Below are 24,155 nucleotides of genomic sequence, written 5' to 3' on the forward strand. Positions count from 1 at the left end.
ACTTCCCAATTATCCAATCTCATCGGTGGCAAATTTAGGCATGGTATTTCATTGGCAGAGTACAGCAGAAATGCTAAGTCAGGGCTTGAAGCAGTGATGGAGCACCTGGTAGGAAGGCAGGACCAGCCCAGGGGAGCTCAGCTGCATGCAATGCACCCGAGTGACCCAAAGAGCTGGAGCCAGGATCCACCCCTCCCCAGACCTCATTTAAGGGTTGGCAGTGGAGGTGAGAGCATCTTGCTGGACACCCCTGTGTACCTGAGGCCTTGTGAAGGTAAGTAGCTCCTTTCCTTTATTTTTGTGCCTCTGCTTGTTGTGTTTGAACAAGTCCTTACTTGCTGTAGCATGGGACCTTGCTGTGCTCTTGTTGTTGTGCTTTTCATTGCATAACACAGTGCCTTCAGGAAGAGCAGAATAAAATCCAGCATCAGTTATTTATTTTTTAATTGAGTTATTTTATATGTATGCGGTTTAGTATCTGGTTTATGTGCGTAATAAGGCTTTTTAATCTGTAGTAAGAACGTATTCTCACAGATAAATGCTCAAACTAAACCATGTGGCCTGAGCTGCTTTAGGACTGAGGAGAGCTTTTAGAAGCTTTTTAGTTGTTTGTTTCTCTCTTGAAGATGTACTTACTGACAACGAGTGTGAAGGCTTGTTGAAGTGAGACTTTTAACTAATATTAAATGACTAATGGTGCTTTTATGATCAATTATTGAAGCCTGCATGAGAGAGGAGAGACTTCCAAGCAACTGGTTTGTAAGTAAGTGTCTGACTCTGATGTATTGTAAAGCAACCTTTCCAACAGCAGGCTTGTGAGAGCTGCATGAAGGGTTTTATTTTCTGCCCTACTATTCCTCCTTGACTGCTTTGAGCTTTCCCATGAAGTAGATTCATTTTCATGGCTTGCTTTGACTTTGTCAAAGCGTGTTTTGCCAAAGGCTGGACCTAGCAGAGCCTTGCTCAGCAGTTTCACCATGTTCTTTTGGTTGTCCTTGTGGATGAAACCTGTCTTTCTACTGGCTGCATCAGTAAGTTGCTTAAAACACTTCATCTGCAGGTAGTAACCTTCTCCTCAGAGTCTTAGAGAGCTGACAGAAAGGATAGATGCAAGAGGGCTGGGTTTGCAGCTGTAGTGTGTTAGTATTCCTGGAGGAAAACATAGAAAAGAAAGGTGGTGATAGAGCTGGATTCCTTGATTTTTCTCTTCCTAAATGTCCAAGAAGGATGTATGTTTAGGTTCAGAGAGGATCCCTCTATGAGCTTCTGCTAGCTGAGGTGCAGGAATGAGCTAAGGAGGGCTGGGCAGGTTCCTGGGCTGTGTGGGTCTGGGAGCATATTTTCTTGGCAGGACTTAAGGAAATGTGGGGGAGGCTGACATTGAGGTGGTACTGGGGAAAACCAGGAAAAGCTGGTGTGTGGCCCATGAGGGTTTCTGCAGGTGCTCTGTGTGCAGCTATTTTAATCCAAACCTTAATTTTTCTTAACGTTTGTGATAGCAACAGTTCATCTGCTCTGCTCTCCCCCTGCTGAGATGTGTATGATATACCATTTCCTTGCTGTGCTGGTGTTGTATAGGAAGAGGTGAAATAATTCATGAGCCTGCTAAATGAATTAGCCCCTTCTGGGGATTAAAAAAAAAAGTGTGCTGTTATAAGACTTTGGTAAGCCCCAAACAGTCAGCAGAGGTCTTGAGAGAGGATGTGCTGGTGTGAGTGGTATGTTTGCTCATGTGTGTGCCTTCCCCAGCCATTACTGGGCTGATACTGGTGGGACATGCCCTTGCCATAACAAGTGTGAACGCCAGAGGGAGAATCCCCACTGAACCCCGAAGCTCTTGAGGAGCTTACTGGAAGGACTGTAGTATGGGAACAGGCTGAGGAATGGCTTGGCTGAGATGATGAAGGAAATTTGACATGCATGGTCTCTTCTGATTTTCAGCATCCTCTCTGTTCTGTGGTCACCTCCTAGCTATCCCAGCTCTGTGCTGATGTGGAGGCTGGGCAGCTAGTGCAGGGTGACACCACATCTCTCCATCCTTGTTGCTGATGCATTTATTCTATGAAAGCAAAGCAGCATGCCGGGTATTTACAGCATTGCTTGGGACATCTTCTGTCAGATTTGTAATGCAGAGAGACAAGCCCAGTGCTGCTTGGCTTCTGGAGAGAGGGGGAAAGGATTAAATGCACTTTTCTCCATTGATTTATGTCCTACACTGAAAATCAATGATATCAGCTCAGATCCACTCAGCTGTTCGAAAGCAAGCAGCCTGTTTGGTCAAGTGTGTGGGGCGAAGGTAGGAGGGTATCTAGCTCCCATGCTATGGCATGCGATGCTTTGTAGGAATTGTTCCATCCACTTGTGTTGCCAGGCTGTATTAGTTAAATAGTGTCCATCAGTTTTCTCACTGTTGCAGGGAACAGCTGTTCTGGAGAGGAGTCGTGGTTTTATTTCTATCTGTGAAGCAAAGGAGGGGCAAGGGAAACTGCTTAATGAAACATGATGTAGGAAGAGAATTTCCATCCGTGTTACTTTTCTCAAATGGATCTATCTCAGTTCCTACTCTACCTGGGGTAGCAATGTGTCCTGTCTTCCAGTAAATGCTTGCAAAGCTTATACATTCTTAAAGAGTTAGGTAATTAAGTCCCATAGTGCTTTGTAGGGCCCCGGTGTCAGCATAGCTGCAGCAATACATCAGCACGGGGCAGCCACCTGAATATTCAGCCAGCTCCTTGGTTGCTTTCACAGCTCCTGCGGAGTTCCAAGTGGCCAGCATTACCCTTCTGTTCCTATCTGTGTGGGGAAGCTGCAAGTGCTTGGTTTATCTGCAAAGGAGATGTATTCCATGGTACACAGAGGTAAAGGTGTAAGCATGTCCTGTGTGTGTGAAGTACAGCAGATCAGAGCAAGTGTGTAAAAACAACATCATTCCCATGGCCTTGCTGGATGAGGTGAGATTTAAAAGCATATGAGTGAAGCATTAAGAAGTTCAGTTCTGGCTGTTTCAGCTCAAAGGCGATCAGAGCTGTCTGTGAGCTCCACTCCCTGTTAAATCGGATCCTTCTTATGGAAACAGTGTTTTGTTTTCACAGCGGAAAACCTGGTAAAGCTGAGCTAGCATTTCTTAAACACGCATGATCTGATCAGTTCTTAGGATTGTTATTTCCTGGAGACTCAGACCTATTGAAAAAAATTAAACCAGATAGGAAGAAAGCCTTCAGTAAGACCAAAAGCTTTAATTCCACTACATATAGGCAGTGTATATACTGAATGTATATGTGACTGTGCTTGTAGCTCTGAAGAGCATGTGTGCTTTTCCTGAGAGCTGTTGATGGATGAATCTGATTCTTTTTTCCATGCTGGATTTCGCTGCCTCCAAACTTTACTGCTCTGACGCTCATAAAATCCTCATTTCTCCTCCCAAGGTAAATCTCTATATGTTACTGCTAGAACTTAGCTCTACCTCACCCACATGACTGGTCCTAGCTATTAATCCCAGCTGATGGCAGGGAGGGGCTCTTCTGGGAGGCAGCCATGTGGTGAACATTGAGCGCAGTGTTTTCCCCTGCTTCTCTCCTTTCCTTTTCAGACGTGCAAAATCAGTCTGCGCTGCTGTAGATACCAACTCCTTGCTGCTCTGCCTCTTCCAGAAACTCCGGGGCCTGAATTACCAGCCACAGCTCTGCAAGCTCTCGCTGAATCCGGATGGAATATGGACAAGGAGATGAATAGCAGAAGGGGAGAAAGAGTGAAGTTGGTTATTTCTCTGGCACATGGATGCAATTACTCTCGGCGCATTCCGGAGGCGTTCTTTTGAATCCTGTGCAGGTCTGCCTGCTGTTCCTGGGAGAGAGAAGGAAGAAGGGGGGAAAAGTCCCTTTCTCACTTGGAGACGGGATGTCTGCGCTTTCCATCCTCTTCTTAGGTAGGTTGGTTTTCTGGTGTTTAATTTAACTTCCATATGCCCCCCTCTGCGCCACTGAAATTCATTTCTGGTGAGCTATTTGGATTTGCAGAGAAAAAACTTTTACGGCAAACTCTGATTTCAATGTCGTTTGAGTTCAGTGCTTTTCGTGTTGGTTTGGTTATTAGCAGGTTGATGGCCAGAGGGACCTTCTACTGTCTGAATCTGTTGTGTTTTTTAGGACTGATGGTCATACAGACCCTTCTTAGAATGTGTTTTTAGTTTAAAAAGGGCAGCACTTTTAAGCAGTGTACCAGTGAGGGGTTTGAACCTCTTCGATAAAGCAAGGTGAACAAAATGTCTTTGTTCCAAGCATAGCGGCAGATTTGTTTAACTGTTTTGCTTTGCTCAATATTTAACATTCAGGTTTTTTTAAATAAAAAGGGGTTATTGTTTCCAATTGATGCCTCAGATTAAAAACAGATGTGTTGAAGTGCGAGAGGGAGGAGTTAAGGGGGAAAAGAATGGGAGAAGGAGGGGGAACAAAAGGGAGAAAGGAAAAAAAAGGGAGGGAAAGGGGCTGCTGAAATAAAGGGGGGGAAAGGTAGAAGTTAAGGGGTGAATAGGAGCAGAGAATGGGAGAGGAGACTGAACGAAGAGAGAATGAAGGCAGAAGGGCTGAACAGAGCTGTTTGGAAAAGCCTGCGGAGAAAGGGTTTGCAGCCCTGAGGTCTTCTGGGGGAGCTTGCCTATGGGACTGACTCAGAAGCAGCCTGGGTATCTGTGTCTCCAGAGGCACTGGGATGTGATGAGTGAGCTCCTGTCTTCACTCTGCTCGCCACATAGTGCTGACAAGCAGACAGCTCTGAAATCCGTTGTGGTTGAGCAAACCTGTGGTTCCTGGGTCCTCCTGCCCCTCAGGACCCTGGGTACTGGTGTGAAAGGGGCTCAGGTCTTTGATTCCCATGGAAGATCCAAGCCCTGCAGGGTGATGGACTGATGTGGGTGGACACAATTACAATAGAGATTTCAGACAAGACTCTAGGAAGAAATGCTGTGGGGAACAGCCCTCATTTGTTCTCACAGGTGTGGAACACCAACCAGCCAGATTCCTAAATGTCCAAAAGATGGGTGGTGTGTGTACAGAGCCTGTAGAAAAGCTTGTTGATCTGGGAGTTGCTGTTAGCAAAGGTTCTACCTGTGCGAATGTGAGGGGATTTGAACATGGTGGACAATGCATAGGGGAGTGCAGGCAGCAGTTTGTCCTCTCTGCATGTTCACTGTGGCAATCCCTCTCAATGTGAGAGTGCTGCTTTAAGGAGGCTCTTGAGAAGGGGCACCATGAACAGGCTGGGCAGCCTGGCTGCTGCTTGGGGTGCATTAGCTGAGCCTGTCCTGCAGGAATGGCTGCAATGTGGTTCTGGGGGAGTTGGGAGAAGAGCAGCAAGGTTGCTCGCTTAAAAGAGGAAGAGTAGGAACTGCAGTCTTGGATCCACGAATCCTCTTCAGCTCCCGAAGCTTCTCACTGAGGCCAGGAGCAGAAGGGATAAGCAGTTGCCACAGGAGAAGTGTTGTAGTGATACAGTAACTCTCCTTTGACCAGTGCTGCTTTTATCTAGGGAACACAATTTAACCATTCTTCTTCCTTTGGGATCTTTGTAATGCTCATAAGGCGTAAGCCCAGCAGATAAGACAAACTCTGCCCTGAAGAGCTTTTGAATTTAACCATGATCTGAGTTACTCAGCTTCTCTGGGAGTTGTCCCAGGTGTGGCAAGGGGAGGACAAGTGGCTTCCCAAAGCTCACGGCCAAACCAGGAATGCCTCATTTCCTGGGGCTGTTAGTACTGAACTGCCCTGTGATCTACCCATGCTGTACCTGTGTTGTCAACAGACAGCTTGGTCATTCTGCTTTGAATCCAGCTTCATTTACTGATACTGGGAGCATGTTCTAGGGAATGTGAAGTATTGCCATCCCTGTTCCTGGTTTGTGCCTGGGAGAGAGTGAGGAGATAGGAGATCTCCTTTGCTAGCGTGAGAAAGTAGTGAAAAGGTGGAAAGTTGCTGTGACTGCTTGCTTTTGCTCACTGTTGAAGTGAAGGAGTAAGGTGGAAACAGGAGTTTAGTGAAGCCAAGCAAATGTCAAAGGAAAGTTGCCAGTTCTGAGTTTTCATTATTATTGATAGTGTATGTATATGGTCCTTGTCTTTGGTACTGTTTACTTCTTGAGTAAGTAAACAACTGTGTGAGGAGACAGGAAAAATGAGACAAACAGTTGGAAGGAGGCTTAAAAACATTGAAAGAATGAAGACTTTACTAAATGTGGGCTGGGGAAGACTGTGACTGTAGTTCTGTAAAAAAGGGCAAGGTGGAAGAAGCAGGAAGGAGCCAGAGATCTCCTTTGCCTTTTCCCACCACCCTGATCAAGTCAACTTTGTTTTTAACAAACCTTCGGTTAAAGGGAAACTATTGTCTTGTAATCAAACGTGGTTCTGTGCTATTTGTATGCCTACTTCTGACTCCGGTATTATGTTACATATATTACTTGTTGGCTAGTGTATGTGCTTTGCCCTACAGAAAACACAGGGTTCAAGATCCAAAGGAGATGTGCCAAACCAACGCAGCCATTCAGCTTTCTCACGTCTTCCTGCTGAGATGACTCTTTGCATATGAGCATTAGGGGTTGCTCTCCATGATGCCCTGATTGTTCCCCCTTTTTTATGAGGAGCGGGCAGCTGCTTGTCCATAAGAGTTCTCCTGCAGGAAAGAATGGTCAAGAGTCTTTTGTATCTTCTTAGCCAATACTGAAGTTGAAGCTAAGGAGCTGTCTTCATGGTTTCTCTAAAGCTGACTGGCCATTAGGATGTGTGGAAGTCAACCCTCCAAGATATAGCACAGATGCCTCAGGAGCCAGGTCTTTGCCAAGACTCTATATGGTGTCTTTGGGAAAAGATGAGTAGGGTTTGGTGATCAGTGGTACAGGAAATTGCATGTGCTGTAGCTGATGGATGCAGGTGCAGCTGGTGGCTCTGATTTGTGCATTTAGTCTGGCTTATGATCCCACATATGCTCAGTGTGTAGGAACTGGTGTATTATACAGGAGTGATTCTGCTGAAGTAGATCCAGCTGAAATGGCAGGAGTACCTTCTGTGCAGATGTAGCTGAGCTCTGTTCTCTCAGCTCTAAGGTCAGTGACTCCCTTACAGGGCTGTCCCAGGGGTGCACAGTTGCTGCACTGAACACCAAGACTTGATCGTCTCACTGTGCTGGGAAAGGTTATGGTGCAAATCCCTGTAGTGCTTGTTGGCATGAGCAATTGGGTCTGACAGCATGCATTTGCCTAGGTATCCACCAGACTTCTAGCCTGAAAATCCTCGATGAAATGGGAGCTGCTCTGCAGTGTTTGGCAGTGGCAGGTCAGCCTGGGGCTGTGCTGTTCTGCACTGACTCTCAGACTTCTGAGACTTGCTTCCCCTCCTGCTTTAAGAGCACAGGCATCCTGGATGGTGCCCTGTCATGTTTCCTTACAGCCCTTCTCCTTAAAACTATGCAATATGTTCTAGAAAAGCCAAGAACCAATGCACTGCTATGAAAACCAGCACTTCTGCTTCCAGTGGGGTTACTGAACTTTTCTTTTTAATGGACTGCTTCTACCTGAACTAGCAAAAAGCAAGGGAGGTGCTTTAAGCAACTGGAATATTAAACTGATGGATCTTATTTCCACTGCTGCTCTGGGTATTTCCTGAATTTCTGAGGTTACTGATATAGGATACATGTGCAATCTCCTGGTTTTCTTGTGGGTCCTTCTGTTGGCTTTACCTGTTTGTTCCATGGGGGTACTTAAGCAGGGCAAGGATTTTTGTCCCATGTTTTAACAGCACTTAAAAATCCTTGGCTCTGTAGTTGTGAATAAGGCCTCTGTACAGGATTCTGCCATGTGGATTTCATCTCTTCCTTCATTGGGTTATGAAGGAATGCAGGTGATATTCTTGGTGCATCAAGCTGAAGAGCAGGCTGTTCTTCTAAAGACAATTTCATAAAAGCTGGTAACTGCAAGAGCTCATTTTCTTCAGCAGTTAAAGAACTGTTGGGAGGTGTGAATTTAGTTCCAGGACACAGGGCCAAGAGCCTCCTTACTAGAATGCTACTCTACAAAACCCTAGGGAAAGGGAGCAAAGAGAAGTAGTGTGTCCATTTGGTGCTCCAGAGGGAATTCAAAGAAGCAAGATAAAATTGAGTGAGTTGTTATCTGCAGGGATATCAGGGTTAACATGTGTTGTGAGACACATTCTTTTAGAGCCAGGGTGGGTTTGCATCATGTATTTCCTATCAATGCACTCAAAAATGGCCTCCTCTCTTTCTCCAACAGTGCTTGTTTTGCATGAGAACATCTGGATTCTAATGCTAAGGTTTTCTAAATGCTAGTATGAGGATTGGTTTTAGCCCTCTTTTTCTGTTTCCTCATAAGGAGGAGAAGGAGAATAAGGTAAACTTCAAGAGTTGGGGGGGAAGCAGCATGTCAAGTCAGAGTTGAAATACTGAAGCCCAATCTCTTTTCAATCATGAGAAACAGTGTGCTGAGGGGAAGCAAGCTTTCTGTATTTCCCATGTGAAACAACGGGTGTTTGGCCACTGTGCCCACAGCGGGCCCTGTCTGTACAGAATTAGTGGTCTGCTTCTGTGGGGCACTCGGGGCCACTTCAGAGGGATTTTTTGTGTAACAGCAGAACAGGCTTCCCAGCAATATTGTCATTGCACAACTGGCATGGAGAGAGACCCTGATTGTGATCCAGAGGATAAACATAGATGCCCTGGCCTTCCTCAAGGCAAACTCGGGGCTTTATAGGGAGCTTACCAGGTTTGCAGTCTGGGATTTGTTTGAGTTCTTAGGAACTGCCTGAAAAGAAATGTAAACAGTCACTCTGAGAAAGCAGAGTGTGTATTTGCAAAAACCTGCTTTGTGTGGAAGCAGAGTGCTACATGATGCAAAATGAGTGAGCTTAGTAGCCATGAAGGAGGTGTTGCAAACCGTTCTGTGCCTCTTCCCTCCTGAAATTGGTCCCAAAGCTTTAGTCAAACTATGCTTCTGGGTTCCAGCTAAAGCACTGCCCTCTGTTAGCCAAGGCCTGTGCATATTGCTCAGTGCAGATCTGAGTTTTATACGTGTGCAGAGGAAGCTTGGCTCTTAGGCACGTAATGTTGTGCATATCTTGCTTGCACTAATGTGTTACAAAACAGAGGCTACTTTGGGTGCAGTGGGAACTTGGCGGTGCCCTGTCTGAAAGATGAATGGGTCTCCTTTTTTCCTCAAGCTGTTTCTTCATCTGTTTTTAGAAATGGTTATTTTACAGAAGCAGCCCAGTAAAAAGCCAAGGGTGAAGTCAGGTCATTGAGGTCTGTGAATAGACACCGAGAGGACAGGATAGTGGAATATGAGGAAACAGTGAGAGCAGGAAATGCAGCAATAGCAAATGTGGCCAGTCAACAGGGGGAAGGAGGATTCTTCAGTATGCTTGAGTGGAATGCCAAAGCAGCAGAACTCTTCTACCAACAGCCTACATCTCCAGCCAGGGCTTCAGACATTGCTTGAAACATGCTTTCCATCTGGGTAGAATACAGAGAAGGAAAGTGTTGGCAGTAGAGCTTTAGCTGTGCATTAGTAATTCAAGGTAGAGCTGGTCCTCTCTTCCACTGGGTACTGGAAAGAGCATGGGGAATGTGAGTAGGATGGATGCTGCCTTGCCTCAGCATAACACCACTGCTAGCTGTTCTTGAGCCCTTCTTCCTGTTGTCTCAGCTTTTCCATGTGACTAATTATGGAAACTTACCTTTCCTAAGTTGCAAAGAGGCTTGAGCAATTGTGGAATGCACTGAAGCTGATGAACAACATGAAAAATCATGACAAGTCCTTTTTCCTGTTCCTTCCTCTTAGTACTGGACAACTAGAACATTTGTTGTCTTTAACTCAGCATTTCTCTTAATGGACCAGACACAGTTTTGTGATGTTAGAATTGCTGTCCTTTGAGAATCAATATACATTACAGAGGGTATTTTCAGCCTGGCTTTTCTTCCATGTAGCTGACATCCACATTTTAGTGGCTGCAAGATGAGTACGAAGCTCCAGTGTGACTTGTTCCTGACTGACTAGGTGGAAAGGTGAAAGTTCAGCTTAGTGCCTGCAGTTTAATTGCCTGTGGTAGGGAAAGGTCAGTGAAAATTTTGTTGTGCTTATCATATGCATTTGCAGAAGGGAGGCCGTTCTCCTGGAAACAGTCTTTTGAAATGGAGCGTGCACAGTTAGAGGCAACTGCTGGCAATGACGGTAGACTGCATGTGGTCTGCCATAGCACTGCACTGCTGCAGCTTGTGTAGCATCCTTTGTGATAAGTGCCATGTACAAAGCTCTGCAGAGCTCAGTCTAACTGGGCAATACTGGGTAGAGATACCTAGGAGTTCCTAGTATTCCTCCTCATCTAACAGAAGGAGACTAAGGCATGGGTGGATGCATGTCACGATGAGGTAGCAGCATTGGTGTATGTTTTGAACCCTTGTGCTCTGATTTAAAACCACTTTCCTTTCTAGTGTGTCCCAAAATGCAAGGGGAAGTGATCAGTGGCAAACAGCTGAATCCATCAGCCATAAATTATCAAACAGAGTATCCTGAGTGGTCATCTGGGTGACTTCTAAGAGGGGAAGTTTTGAGTTATCCCTACTTGATTATAAAGTGGGATAATGGATTTTATAGCACCAGTGTGCTGAGAAACTCCACTCATGACACAAATGTTGTTACCAGAGTCCTCACAAAAGAAATGAGCTGCGTGTGGTGAGTTCATGAGTGAATTTACCCTCTCCCAAGTGGAGAACAATCTCGTCTGTCTATCTAACATAGACCTGTGGAGCAGGCACAGCTTGTTAAACTGTTTCTTTGCATTGAGCTGCTTGGTAGAGCTGAATGTGGAACCAGCTTTACTAGATAAAGGCAGGAGTCCCTGTGTCCCTAACTGTGGCTTTTGGTAAAGGGGAGACATCTATAATTCTGCTGGGCACAAGTTTTATGAGCACTCCTTCAGAATGGAGCTGCTCCCTATAGTCCTGTAGCTAGGAGCAGTAGTGTAGGAACTGCCAAGCACTCAGCATGCAGTCAGTGGGTATGCCTCTGAGTGGTGTGTTGTGCTGGAGTGCCTGCAGGTGAATCAAAAGGCAACAGCTGGGGAAGCACTGGGGCCAGGAACCTGGATGCAGCTGTAGGTTGAGGCAGACCAAACTGCTGGATCCCACTCTACTCCTTTTTCTACTGCCTTGCCTATGACTTCCTTTGGCTTTGGGGGCTATAAGGTTTTTTCCAGCAGGTGGGTCTCTCCTTATGTGCCCAGGTGGCATTTAGTGTAAGAGGCTTCATCAGAACCAGTGCACAAAACACCAAGCAGCCCTGTTCCCTTCCCCATATGTTCCTCAGCAAAAACCAGCAGAATGAGGTGGTTTTCCAGTGCTCGGAATATTTATGAGATGCATGTTGGCTGAGTCTCATAGCTCAGGCTGCTTGGGCATTTTTTTTTTGCTTTTTAAAGCCTTGATAAAATTTTAAAGGCCATAGAACTGTTTAATATGGATGTGAGGCTTTATCTGTAGAGTGGGGTGTTCGTGTGCAGGGGGAACCTCTCACGTAATGCAGCAAGACTTGACTATTGAACTAAAATAGTCAGACACTTTTTCTGTTTCTGAAAAAAAAAATAAGGGGGGAAAGAAAAAGAAAATTGAAGGGCTTTCAACCTTGAAGGCAAATCACTTTGTGACTTCATTGTTTAAATTTAGGTTTTGTTTTGCGGGAGGCGGGGGGGATCGTTAGACTCGGAGCAAAAGCCTTATAGCCCAGGGACTGTCACTTCTGATTACTTCCAGTGACACTTCCAATTATTTCCAATCACAATTCCAGGGACAAGAGGAAAAAGCCACGTTCTCCAACATCAGGGCTTCCTTCCGAACAAAAGATGGCTTATCAAACCTCTGCAGAAAAAAGGTACAGAGCCAGATTTGGCAATCTGTTACAGTAGGGTGATTCCAGAGCAAATCTGATGAAGTGAGGCTTCAGGCCAGTGCCTGGCGGGGTGTTCTGCTGGGATCCTGCCTTCTTGGGTAATATTAGGGAATTGCTTCATTTTCCTCAGGCATTTACTGGCGCTCGGGCTCGCTTTGCTGCAGCAATATGCAGTTTCAGCGAATGTCTGTCTGATGCTCTGTGGGTCATAAGAAACTATGAGCACGCAGAAGTACTGCTGATGGAAAGCCAACTCTTTTTTTTTGTGTGTGTGCACATAATGGGGAACGTCTGCTGCTGGGACTCCAACTTTTGGGTAACTTGCTGCGAAGAATTTGGTGCAGTGGTAAAAAGAAGCTGTGAGTTATGATGCCCTTCAGAAAGCCCCTGGGACTGGAAGGTCGGAGGGAGGCAGCAGAATGACGGATGGGGAAGCAGGATTCCTCAGGGCTCGTGCCTCGAGGCCAAAGTTGACTGCTCCTTTTCCAATGGCAGTGTCAGATGAAGGCTGACCCCAGCTTGTAGTAGGAACGGAGAAGAATAAATGTCAAATATTGGTGGCTTTCAGCTGTGCGGTCAGTAAAAGACCTCTCTCTCAGTCCAAGTTTTGCCTTAGTTCTGGAGATGTTGTTGCATTGTGTTTCCGTGTCTGTAGCTCTGTGCCATAGCAGGCATCCCTCACAGCTGTGACTGTGGGGTCCCATGTGGAACACTCAGTACTAGTGCCCCCCGAGTCCCAGCATTTCTCATAAGGAGCTGTTTGCCTGCATCCATCCGATCTGGATTGATGTTTCCACAGTACTGCTTTGTCATGCTCTGATGTGGTCTGCGCTGTGGGCAAAACCTCTCTCTTTGCATTGTTTCCAGCTCTTGCTTGGAAACAATGGGGATTTTTATGAGACAAAGCATAGCTTTTGTTTTAACAAATGCTGTATTTTTTCTCATTTCTTTTCCAAAGGGGGATTTTAAGTAATCGTGAACACTGTCTGGTGAAAGCAGCATTCAGGATGTCCAGATTCCATTGTTGGCTTTCACAGTAACTGTGATTTAAGTAATTGCAGGCTCCATTTTTAAGTGCCTGTTAGTTTTGAGTGTCTCTGTTTCAAGTGGTAAGCTGCTCGTCAAGGGCCAGTACTGGTGCAGATGGAAATGCAGAGACTTGAGAACTTGATGTGGTTGCACCAACTATGCTAGGTGTCCCTAAAGCAGCTGTGATTGTGGGGTGCACTTGAAAAATGCTGGTTCTGGCTGCTGTGTGCTCCTTTGTGAGCACACAAATGAAGCAAATTTTCCCTTGTGTGATGTATAAAATGCTTTGAAGCCACTGTAGAAATGGTGCTGCAGAAGTCTGGAGTGATAGCCAGTTAAGACACATCAGGCACTGGTTTAATGAGTGAAGACGAAGCAGCAGTTCAAGAGACTCCTCATCAGTGTCACTCAGCATGGCAAATGCATCCCAGTGTATCTGGCTTTGTTAAAGCTCCTTCCATTTTGCCCAAGGCTACCCCTGGAGTAAGCTAAGGAGACAATTCTGCAGCTGCTAGTTAATTCAGGCCCAATGTGACCTGGCACGATGAATGTTCAAAACTGAACTCCTCTGCTCTGGACTTAATGATCCTGCATTGCACAATACTTTTTCCTCCAGTTGAGCTCCCATCTTTTTCTTATTTAGTAATGCCCTGGGCATGTTGTTTCCATTGTGGGATGGTGATGAATACATACCCATTAGAAAAAGGCACTGAATACAGTGGAGGCATATTTTTCAGCTTGTCAGCAAGCATCTTTCCTTACCCCACGTATTCTCTTCTGTGAAGTCACCAGGAGAAAAGACAGAAGGCAAAATCAAAATGTGAATGGAACAAACCTTCTTGCACCAGATGCAAGTATTCAGGATATTTTCTTGGTTGTAAGTGCTCTGTCACAGGGGCCATTTCCTTGCTTGTTTGCACTGTTGCTACAACACCGCACACTCAAAAGGTTGCATAGCAAGCCAGAGTGTCTCAAACCTAGTTTTCTTCCTGCTTGCTGTCTGGCGCCAGGTTAGCATCTGCTTGTGTGAAACCCATGCAAGGTAATTCTACATCATAAATTCAAGCAATGACAAGGGAAGCGAGGAACCCAAGATGTTTGGAGAGCATCTGAAAAACTAGTTGAGGTTCTGAGGGTGCTCACTTAGGGGCTTCTTTAAATTGGGTTTGGTTTTGGCCAGATCCCAAAGCAGCTTCTGCTATCGAGCTTTACTTTGCTAAAGATCAGAGAAAGTGTTGAGGTTGTCACTGTGTGTAAATGAGCCTGTATCAGAGGGTCTTCAAGTTCTCTTGAAGAGAAATCAGCCCCTTTCAGAGCCCGGGGTAGAAAGAAATTGAGGGCAGCACCGAAAACTGCTCGATTACATTGGAGGGTGAAGAATGTGCTCCTGATCCTCATGTTCACCTTAAGGACTTGAGTAAAATCTCTTCCAGAAAGGCAGCCAGGTTTGATTGGAAGACCTCAAGGTAAAAATATATATATCCCACTAGTTTGTCACCAAAATCATTTATCTTGTTAACTTGATTATATCTAGTTTGAGTCCCTGTGATGTGTCTCTTCTCTCCCTGAGCTCTTGGTGCTTTTATTGAATGCTGACTTAGCTAGCAAGAGTGATTTGCAGCAGTGCAGGGCAGACTCGTGCTGCACCTGAAGGCTGCCAGGTACCACACACTCCTACCAAGTACTCATAACTCATTTAAGGCTTTACCTGTTAGGCTCTGTCAGAGGTCATCTGCAAAAACTGTTCTGAAAGTGCAGTCCCTGGATGCTTTCCAAAATATCCATCTAGTTTGAGCAGTGCTTTTCTTTTAGAGACACTTAAATTGAGGAAGTAATGAATGCAGTTCTCCAGGTATATTCTTGCTTGGGTTTTCTCTGCTCCTGGAGCAACTTGAGTACTAGCTTTGAAAAGGAATGTGAATCTGGTTTAAATTTGCATTCTTTCCCTATTTGTCCCTCCCTTTCTCTTAAAACATCCATTGGCAAAAAGCTGGGGAGAGGAGTTTGTTATTCATGCACGTGGAAGGATTCTGTAACCAGCCAGGCAATATTGGCACTTCATATTTTTCTCCCATATCAGTGCTCTTCTGAGGGCTCCTGAAGGCATGGAATGTCCTTTCACTGCCTCTGTAATAAAATAGGCCATCTGTTCTTTGTCTTCACAAACCAATGCGCTGATAAAAACCCATGCTTTAAGAGAAAATAATGCTCCTTCCCCAGCTCAGATATGTACTAAATGAACAATAAAAAAAAAAACGTTTGCTGCTTCAACAATTATATTGGGTTCTTTAAAGCTGTGACTTCCCAGAGGCTGTGCTGGGCAGAGGCAAGTCGTCTTGCTGTCTTCCTACGAGTAGAGTAGAATTGCAGCTTCTCTTCTACTGTGTGGTGCAAGACCATGTGCAGTGCAATTTTCTTCTGGTTATTGCTCTTCTTTTGGTCCTTGTGCTCAGAGCTGTCCTCCCAGTACTTCCTATTCTGCAGCCATGTGCATGGAAAACCTTCCAGTCCCCAGATGAGTAACTCCAATAGCTGCAGCCTTCCTTCATTCCACTGTGGTGTTCTTAGGGTATGTTGCAGTCCTTTAAATTCCAGATGCGTATCTTGTGGTTTTGAGCTTCATAAGCCTTTGATGGAGCCTGGGATGTTTGCTGTAAATCCGCAAATTCTGGCATGGTGTTGCAGCAGGGTGGGAAAGCTCTCCATTGAAAGCACTTGTGTAGTGACTTTGGCACAGGAATATCTTCCATCCTTGGGAGGGGGATGGATTTCCTGTTTCTGCTATGGGTGGAGACAGTTCAAGGAGAAATTGGCACTGCTTTTCCATCCTTGCTAATTTAAAGACTTCTATGACAGTCTGATATAAGAAAAATGGGGGGGAGGGAACAAGAAAATGGAAACTCTTCTTGTGCCTTTCTTCCCCTCCCCCCAGGCCCCCATAAGTTTGTGTGGATTAGATTCAACTAGAGTTGAGCTCAATGAATTCTCTTCTTCAAAAGACCTCTAGCACCCTCTCAGTATGGGTCTGCTTGGTGGTGTGATTTAATTGCTATGAATTCAGGTTTGTGATGTTCTTAGTTTGACTCTTCATTCCTTTATGCCCTCATATCCCAGCCCCAATTAACTTGCTGCTGTTGTGACATGGGGCTGTCTCTGTAAAACTGTTTCCACGAGGGGGGGAAGAAGCAATGTGGTCTCATCATTTGTGTTTAAAATTCATGATCAACTTTTAAATCAGCTGAGAGAGCATGATGGAGGGGGAGACAGTTACCACTAGGGTTTGTGATGTGTTCCTGCAGGATAAAGTCCAGGAGGAGCCATATTTAGAGTGGTCTGAGTTACAATGGTAGCTGGGTGTATGTAACTGGTCTTAGGGGAGCAGCCCTGCTCATTGCTTTGAATCATTCTAGGGCTTTATTTTTCTGTCTCGGCACTGTCAGAGCCTATAATCCTCAACCAAAAGAGGCCATCCTGCCCTACCAAGAGAAGGACTTAAAGTGAGGAATCCCCTTCAGCAAGGATGTGGCAAGCAGACTGATAATGTAAAGGAAAGGAAAAATAATCTGAGCCTGCACGCATAAAGCTAGGGCTTGATTATGATGGAGGAATAAAAACATTAAGAATCCCCTTAATACACAGAACTGGTGGAGCCCCACAATGGGCAGTGCTTATTGCTAAACCATGCATTATAACAACAGTAATTGAGCAGGTAATGATTATGCATGCTTTATAAACACACACCGTCAGTTATGTTCAGACTGCAGACAGGGAAGAGTTGATGTAGCAGATTAAGTGTTATTTCTGCATTTTAAATAGCAGTCACTGTCCATATATTCTCTACGGCTACTTTCAATCCAAAAGAAAGTAGTGCATAATATATGAGTGAGGAGAGTAGATGCCGGGGAAAATGTCTTAGTCGGTTGGGAGAGATTAAACATTAGGCTTGCATCAATCTTTGAGGTATGCCATGAAAGTTGAGACAGGTTGCCCTTCTGGGTAGGGGAACTCTGTTATCCAGCTTCCTCATCTGCTGGAAGACAGAGCAAATTGCTCTCCTTATGCTTAAGGTGGAGATAGTGACTGCCTGTACAAAGTACCATGACCAACACATGAAAAATGGCATAAAAACTTGGTACTATCCTTATTGCAAGACACTGGGCTGTCCAAGTTGAAGAGATGGGGAGGCAGAAATCTGTGGCTCTGTTTCCAGCTGTGACTCTGGTTAATTGGACTGAAAGTTTTTCACTGATTAAAATTGGAATCTGTTGTTTGTTAATTTGCCTGTCATCTCCACCATGATTCCAGCAGGTGGTTTTGAGTCCTTTTGGAGCTTTGGTTTCCCCATCTGTAAAAAGGGAAATGCCTTGTCCATTATATCATGTGGTTTATGATCTTCAAATAAAACTATGCAGAGTATTGGTAAATAGTTTGATTATGTTTTGGTCGGTCTTTCCTTCCCAAAGAGCTTGTGGGCTGCTGTCTGTTTTCATTTGTATTTCCTGCCCCTGCACTGTAGCTGTGCTGTGACAGAGCTGTGAGCTCTTTCCTCGCATTTAGTGAAGATGAGCCATATAAGTCCTTACTTCAATTCTTTATAAATTTTGTAGGGAATCTGCTCAGCCATACCTCCTAAAAGAGGAAATGCATGAGTCCTGTCTCCTGTGTTTAGAATAAACAAAACCCAGATACTTTAATCTGAAAAGAAAATGCTCTTTTGAGGATAAACAGCCTGAATAAAACATTTCTGAGCAACCCACAACAACTGCCCTCCCTCTGTACCATCCCCCAAACAGCAGTTTCCATCATGATGGATGCCAGAAGCAGCTGGCTGCAAGTTAAGGGGTTGCATGAGATCAGGACTCGCCACAAACCAGACAGTGCACCGTGCTCAGGATACCCTGTCGTGCCTGCTCCAGTATTGCCATTACCTGTTATCAACCCAAATGAGCCTTTTGAGGATCAATCTTATTTACTTGGCTTATTCTGCATTAATGTCAAATGTGCCCCACTGCCTGGCAGACAGATGCTCTGGGTTTGTTTCTAGATGTTGAGGGCCAGATGTGGGGACTTGTGTGGTCTGGGGGCCAAGGAACTGCTGTTGTCTCCAGCATGGAGCCATTTGATTTCTTATCTCTCTACTAGGCAAACCTGATAAAGTATCTGCAGTGTTACGAAGCTGTTACAACTTTTCCATTTGAGCTGAAGAAAGGCAGGAAAGTGAGGCTGGGGGGTAAACTTAAGCTTGAAACTGGGAGACAAGGGGTGTGCAGCTTCTGTCAGTGCAGATAAGGCAACCAGAGAGCAAATAGGCATGTTAATGATCAGTGCGAGATTCACACATTAAAACTGTGTCCCAGACAGAATGCCAGCATCTAATATGCATGTGCTATAGAATAAGAGGTGCAATAAGGGTGAGGATACCCACTTAGCCTGATATCCTGCTTCTGGTAATTATTAGGTGCTGATCTGAGGGAACGAATACAGGAATGGGGTAAAAATAAGACGAGATCTTCCCCTGGTCAGGTGGAGTATCACCAAAATTAACCTGTGGCACAGTTTTTTTTTTTTTTTTTTGCTTCTTGAAGAAGCGAAATACCAGCTCTCCTTTATCCCCTTCCTTATGAACTGCCCTTTATCTCGTTTAAGACATGAGACCTGACTTGGCAATAGGTTCCCTTTGCAGCCTTGGGATAATGCCACAATCAAAACAACTGAGTACCAAACTCTCCCAAGGTACTAGCTGCAGAGATCCAGTGTATTTCTAGGTTTTACTTACATGCCCCTAGTGTAATGGATATATACAGTTGCATCTGTGGCCAGCACATGTAGGGAGCAAGACATAACGACGTGTCTTAAACAGGATTCAAAAGCCTGGCAACTCAGAGGAACACAAAACTTGCTGTGAGAAATGTCTCTGTATAATTATACACACTTAGCTGAAGTTCATTAGGTACTTTGCACTAGGTAACAGCAAATAGCTCAAGTACACTTAGCCATATTTTCCTCTGGCCCACAGGTTTGCTGTAGTTATTCATGCCCTGGATTCATTTCTGTGAGCTGTCACAGTTGCATCAGCCCCTGCCTGCCAGATGCCTTGGAAACTCTGCAGTAACCCTCATGTATGAGTATTTCACTTTCTTGCAGAGATTCCATCAGTGAGTCACACTCCTGCCTGGAAGCAAGCATGAAAACAAGGAGCTAGGAAGTACTGGACCCGATTACTGATATTTTCTCTAAACTAATGACTCATAAAATTGGGGATCTTATGGGTCTTCTCCAACCTAAATGATTCTACAAGTCTAACCACCATCTAATGCTGGAAGTCCACCACTCAATGATGTCCCAAAGCACCACATTCACATACCTCCCAAATATCTCTGCCCAACCACTCCTTCTGGGGAGAAATCCTTCCTGACATGTAATCTCAGCTAAAATTCACTCCAACGTGGCCCAGTGTCAGGTGGAAATGGAAGAGAACTCGTAGTATGCTGAATTGCATGCTTATATGGGAAAGCTGTTGTTGAATATTAAGCATTTAGGGAAAATCATATTTAAGTATTTCAGGAAAAATAGCTCATGTAACTTGATTTGAGCCTTTGAAAGGTATCTTCCTGAACAGAAGGTCAGTGTTTTAAATCTCTTTCCCTGTAGCCAGATGCTTCATTTCCTAATGTGCGTTCCTGAGGGAAACTACTTCTGCCTTTGCAAGTCTGCAGCATTATAATACTAGGTGCTTGACATCATGTCTTCTCCCTTAAGACACTACTATGGCTGCTCACATTTTTTTCAGAAATGGAAATATCTACACTACTTAGGACTCGGCCTTTCTGGAAGAGGAGGATGAAGTATGTTTTTAGGACTGCATCCAGGTCTCACTTCTGCTGTTCTAAGGTTGTGGGAAAGGGCAATATGCGTAATAGTTTTTGCAGGTACTGTAGATATTCCATTATTTCAAGCCTGCAGATGATGCAAGGCTGTCTTCCAATGGATTTTCAGTGTGTGGACACTGAGCCTACAGGTCTGAATTGATGAGTTTGAATTGGCTGTAATGGAGAAGGCAGGCAGGAGAATTTCTCATCAGTTGGAAAGTTAAAAGCCAAAAATAGGCTGAGGATCCTACTGAGCCTTTTGGAGCTTTGAGTTTCCTAAGCCTCAGGTGGTTTAGTGAAGCTGGAACACCAGGTCCCCCTGCAGCATCGCAGCCTGTTTGTGTCTGCCTGATTCAGGTCAGCAGAAGTGCGTAAACAATTGGAATGTGATGCTTTGTTCAGGAGCTTGTGCCTGGAGAGCTCTTTCTAGTCTGGGTCGGAGTAAAGGTCCCTGCAGTAAACCCCTGGCACAAGGCTGCTCTTCGGCTTGTTGAAACAATGCAGCCAAGTACAATTTAGCTTGAGGAAGGAATGTGAATTGTTTAAGACTGGGAGATGACTCTGGGCTATGCTAGCTGTCAGATATATACAAAGCTCAGTCAGAATGTGCTGTCTTGTATCTCTTGGTGCCTCTGCACGTTTTACCTGATTACCTTGTATAGTAAATGTTGTTTTATCCGCATCAGTGTGCCCAGGCCAATGCAGACAGGAGGATGATGTGATAGATGCTCTGCCCGGATCAACAGATGCTGTGACTGATACCCTAAAAAGAAGGAGAGAATTAAGCAACACATCATGTAAATCCCCCCCCCTCAGTTCTGAGTGAGCCCTGGATCCTAACACCAACAGACAGCTGGGGCTGGAGCCCAGGCACAGGAAACAACTCAGAGCAACAGAACACAGGGAGGTGACTGACTGGCCTTGCCTCGGTTTCAATGGATGAAAATGGGAAGCTTTGTCAGGGGCCTTTTTCTTTTATTGTTGGAGGTAATTCATGTTCTGAAGGGGTCTTTATAGGGCCCTCTGAACTGCTATCTAATAATCTAGAAGATGAGGGCCTTCAAGAGCCAGTAGCTAGAAGCTGATGAGCTGTCCTGTAAACACAAGCCTTGTGTGTACTGAGTTCAGAATCACCTAACTTAGTGGCTTGAGTTCAGATGATTTTTTCTTAATTCTCAGTGGCAGTATTTCTCCCACAGGACCAGCAGTCACCTCCCGAAATTGACATGCGCATCTCACCTCTCCCCAGCCAAGGAGCTGTGAACCTTGTGAAACCAGCAGATCTTGTTAGTGTGGCCTGAAGTCTGTCCTAGGCAGTTACTACCAAGTTATCTATGTTCTTTCCTTCATTTCCTTCAGGATGATCCTAATTGCAAGTCTTTGCTCAGAGTATGGCTTTGAACATGATGCCTAGCCTTGCTGAATTTTCCCAACCTCTTTTAAAGCAATGAGCCTGCTCTAATGTCACTGCCTGTGGTCTGATATGGTACTTCCAACCAGTAGATTTTGGATACAAACAGAAAAGAGGGTCAGGAGTAACATTACTGTAGCTGAGAAATGGAAACCACACAGACAACTTCATGGGATCAAAACCAGCTATAACAAAAGGCCTAACACAATAGCTCAGTCTGTAGTTTCTGTTTTCAAACAACTCAGTTTATTTATACAATGATGTCTTTTTCTACCCTCTCATTCAACCCAGCGCAGTTGTCCGTATGCATCATTTAACTGAACATAAAGGAAAAAAACTAACTGGTTATGTGCTGCTTTATCCATTCATTTTAAAGGAAAAATGTCTTTCTTTTTTAAATTAACCCTCAGTCCTTTCCAGCAGAGCTGTGCTCCATCCTTTTGTCCCCCAGCTTGTACTGATAATGGGGGTGGTTGTGACCCAGGGAAGACCATGCACTTGACTTGGCTGAACCTCACAAGAGCCTCCTGGGCCCATGGCTCAGCCTGTCTGGGTCTCTCTGGATGGCATCCCACCCTTCAGAAGTGCTGACCACACCACACAGCTTGGTTTCATCTGCAAACTCCTGGGGGTGCACTCACACCTGCTGTTGGTGTCAGTGATGAAGATGTCAAAGAGTGGTGGTCCCAGTACTGACCCCTGAGGGACACCACTTGTTGCTGACCTCCATCGGGACATTGAGCCATTGACAACTGCTCTCTGGGTATGATTATGCAGCCTTGTCCATCAGGACAAGGACAAACCCAGTCTTTCCAATTTGGAGAGAAAGATGTTATGGGGGACCATGTCAAAAGCTGTGCTGAAGTCCAGTTATGAGACAGTCAGGATGAGAACTCTCTTATCTCTACTTTGTGTAGCACTGCAATGAAATGTATTGCCTGATGGTTCACCTTAGTGTAAGTAAAATCAAGCCATGTATCTAATGGGCATCAACTAGTCAAATTATGTAGTCTAGAAAACAGGCAAAGAAGCAGATTTTTACTAAGTAGTAACTTAACCCTGAACAGAAAAGCCTCAGATATTCTAATTTTTAACTGCCTCATCCTTTGAAATGCAGTTGGTTTCACCACATCAAGAGCCTTGCAATAGCAGGGAGGCACCAGTCTACCGCTTGTGTTTGTTGCGTTTATTTTTCTTGCTTTATTTATTTGATCTTAAAAGTTCTTTGGGGGAATCTCTTATCAGCTCTAAAATGTGGTTGCACCAGTAAATAAGAAGCAGTGACATTAAAAGTAATTGACATTAAAATGTTGTGACATTAAAATTAATCATGTTTGATGGATGTTGGAGACGGAATCCGCAAGGCTCCCGGGTTTGTGTTTTAGCAAGTTGTGACATTCTTTCTCCCCCTCAGTTCCTGCAGCTGTTACATAACTGCCTTCCCCTCCTGCTGTCCCCAAGCCCCTGTGCTGGGAGGTGTCACTGGTTCAGAAGGGAGAAGGGCTTTCATGGAGCTCGCAGCAAAGGCTTAAGGTACCAAGATAATCCAGCCAGGCTCCTGGGTTTTCTCCTTTGAGTATGCTGAGCATGGGACAAGAAGTACACAGAGCCCCTCGCTGTGCTGTGGGTAGCATCACAGCCTCTGCCTGTCATGCTATCGATTCGGGTATTGCAGCAAATGCATTGCATGTTCACTGCAGAAAGGCTATGTCTGATTAAAAGGAACTGCGCTGGCAGCACACATGTAAATAGACCTGGAGGGTCTGGGCTTTAATTTGCGACTGGAGAGAGCAGCTGCCTTGATTGCAGGTGTTCCAGCTCCCCTGTGCTGAGGTGGGTTCGGGGGGGGGATCCTGAAGCATAGACCATAACCCATTCTGCTGGCTGTCAGAAGGGCTGTATTACTGAGAGGGTCAAAAGCTGACAGGCAACACCTCAATGTTTAGGGTGGTGTGAATATGTCAGCTGGTTTGGGGACCAAGCCTTTTTAGGATGGGAGAGTTTTAGGGCTCTGGTTCTCCTATCAGCTTCCAGTAGCTTGGGATGAAATGACTCTTCTACTGTCTGCCCAGGGAGATGGACTGTCAGATTCTCAAAATCAACACCATTCTGGTGACTGATTTCCTATTCAGCAGCATGAGGTTGAAGATGGATCACTGGAAAGTTTGCAGCAGAGCTGATGGAGTTGCTCTGGAGTGCTTGCTTGCTGTGTTACGGCAGTTTGAGGCAGAAGCAGCCTTGTAAAACTTGGCTCTTGCAGTACAAATTGTTTCTTTTTCTTATTCAGTAATAAAAGGGAAAATAGTTAAAACTGTGCAAGGGTCAGTAGGAATCTCTGCCAGCTCTGCTCATATGGCACCAGTGCTATGTCAAACAGAAACTGTGGTCTTTGTTCAGGACCTGGACTTTTTGGAGGAGCTGGAGGGGATGTGGTATAACATGACACCCACGTTTCACAGCCCGGTTCCTTAGAAACATGGTGAGTGTCAGGGATGGCCAATGTCTGTTCACCATTCCTGGGCTCCCATAGTGCAGCCAGCATGGGGTGGAAATCACGGCAGCCAGCTTCTCCTTCAGGTGGCTGCAGGTCTCCCAGAGGAGATGCTTCCTCCAGGCAGGGAGCGAGATGCAGTACTTCTTGCTTTCGGTGTAACGTTTTCCAGCTTCCTTTTTTGGCGATGTGAAGCTGCGGGGGCCTCAGAGAAACGAAGCGATGTGTTGGGCAGGAAGCCAGCTACCTCCTCGCAGCTTGATCTCTGTACTGGCTTCACTTTCTGTCCTATTTGGAAACTAGAAGTAATAAGCTGACATAAGTCAATTTTTTCTTCTCATCCCTTAACGGACTGTGGTTGGCATATGGTGCCAGTCTCCTGTTTCTGGAAGACTCAGCAGAAGTAGCTTGCACGGGT

General features: G+C 45.2%; 1 protein-coding gene across 5 annotated transcripts in view; it reads left to right on the plus strand.

The window, feature by feature from the left end:
• Positions 243–24,155, plus strand: part of CLMP (CXADR like membrane protein) — a 44,408-nt gene continuing 20,495 nt past the window's right edge. Inside the window, exons 1-4 of one of the 5 annotated variants that reach the window (XM_021375921.1) lie at positions 248–274; positions 2,749–2,858; positions 3,590–3,925; positions 11,836–11,919. In XM_021375921.1, the coding sequence (XP_021231596.1) occupies positions 3,778–3,925; positions 11,836–11,919 (232 nt within the window). In that variant the 5' untranslated portion in view covers positions 248–274; positions 2,749–2,858; positions 3,590–3,777. Of the gene's footprint in view, positions 275–2,748; positions 2,859–3,507; positions 3,926–11,835; positions 11,920–24,155 lie in introns of those variants that run through there. The other 4 variants (XM_021375923.1, XM_021375922.1, XM_021375920.1 and 1 more) reach the window with 4 other exon arrangements.

The sequence above is a fragment of the Numida meleagris genome, chromosome 23 (assembly GCF_002078875.1).
Source record: "Numida meleagris isolate 19003 breed g44 Domestic line chromosome 23, NumMel1.0, whole genome shotgun sequence".
NCBI lineage: Eukaryota > Metazoa > Chordata > Aves > Galliformes > Numididae > Numida > Numida meleagris.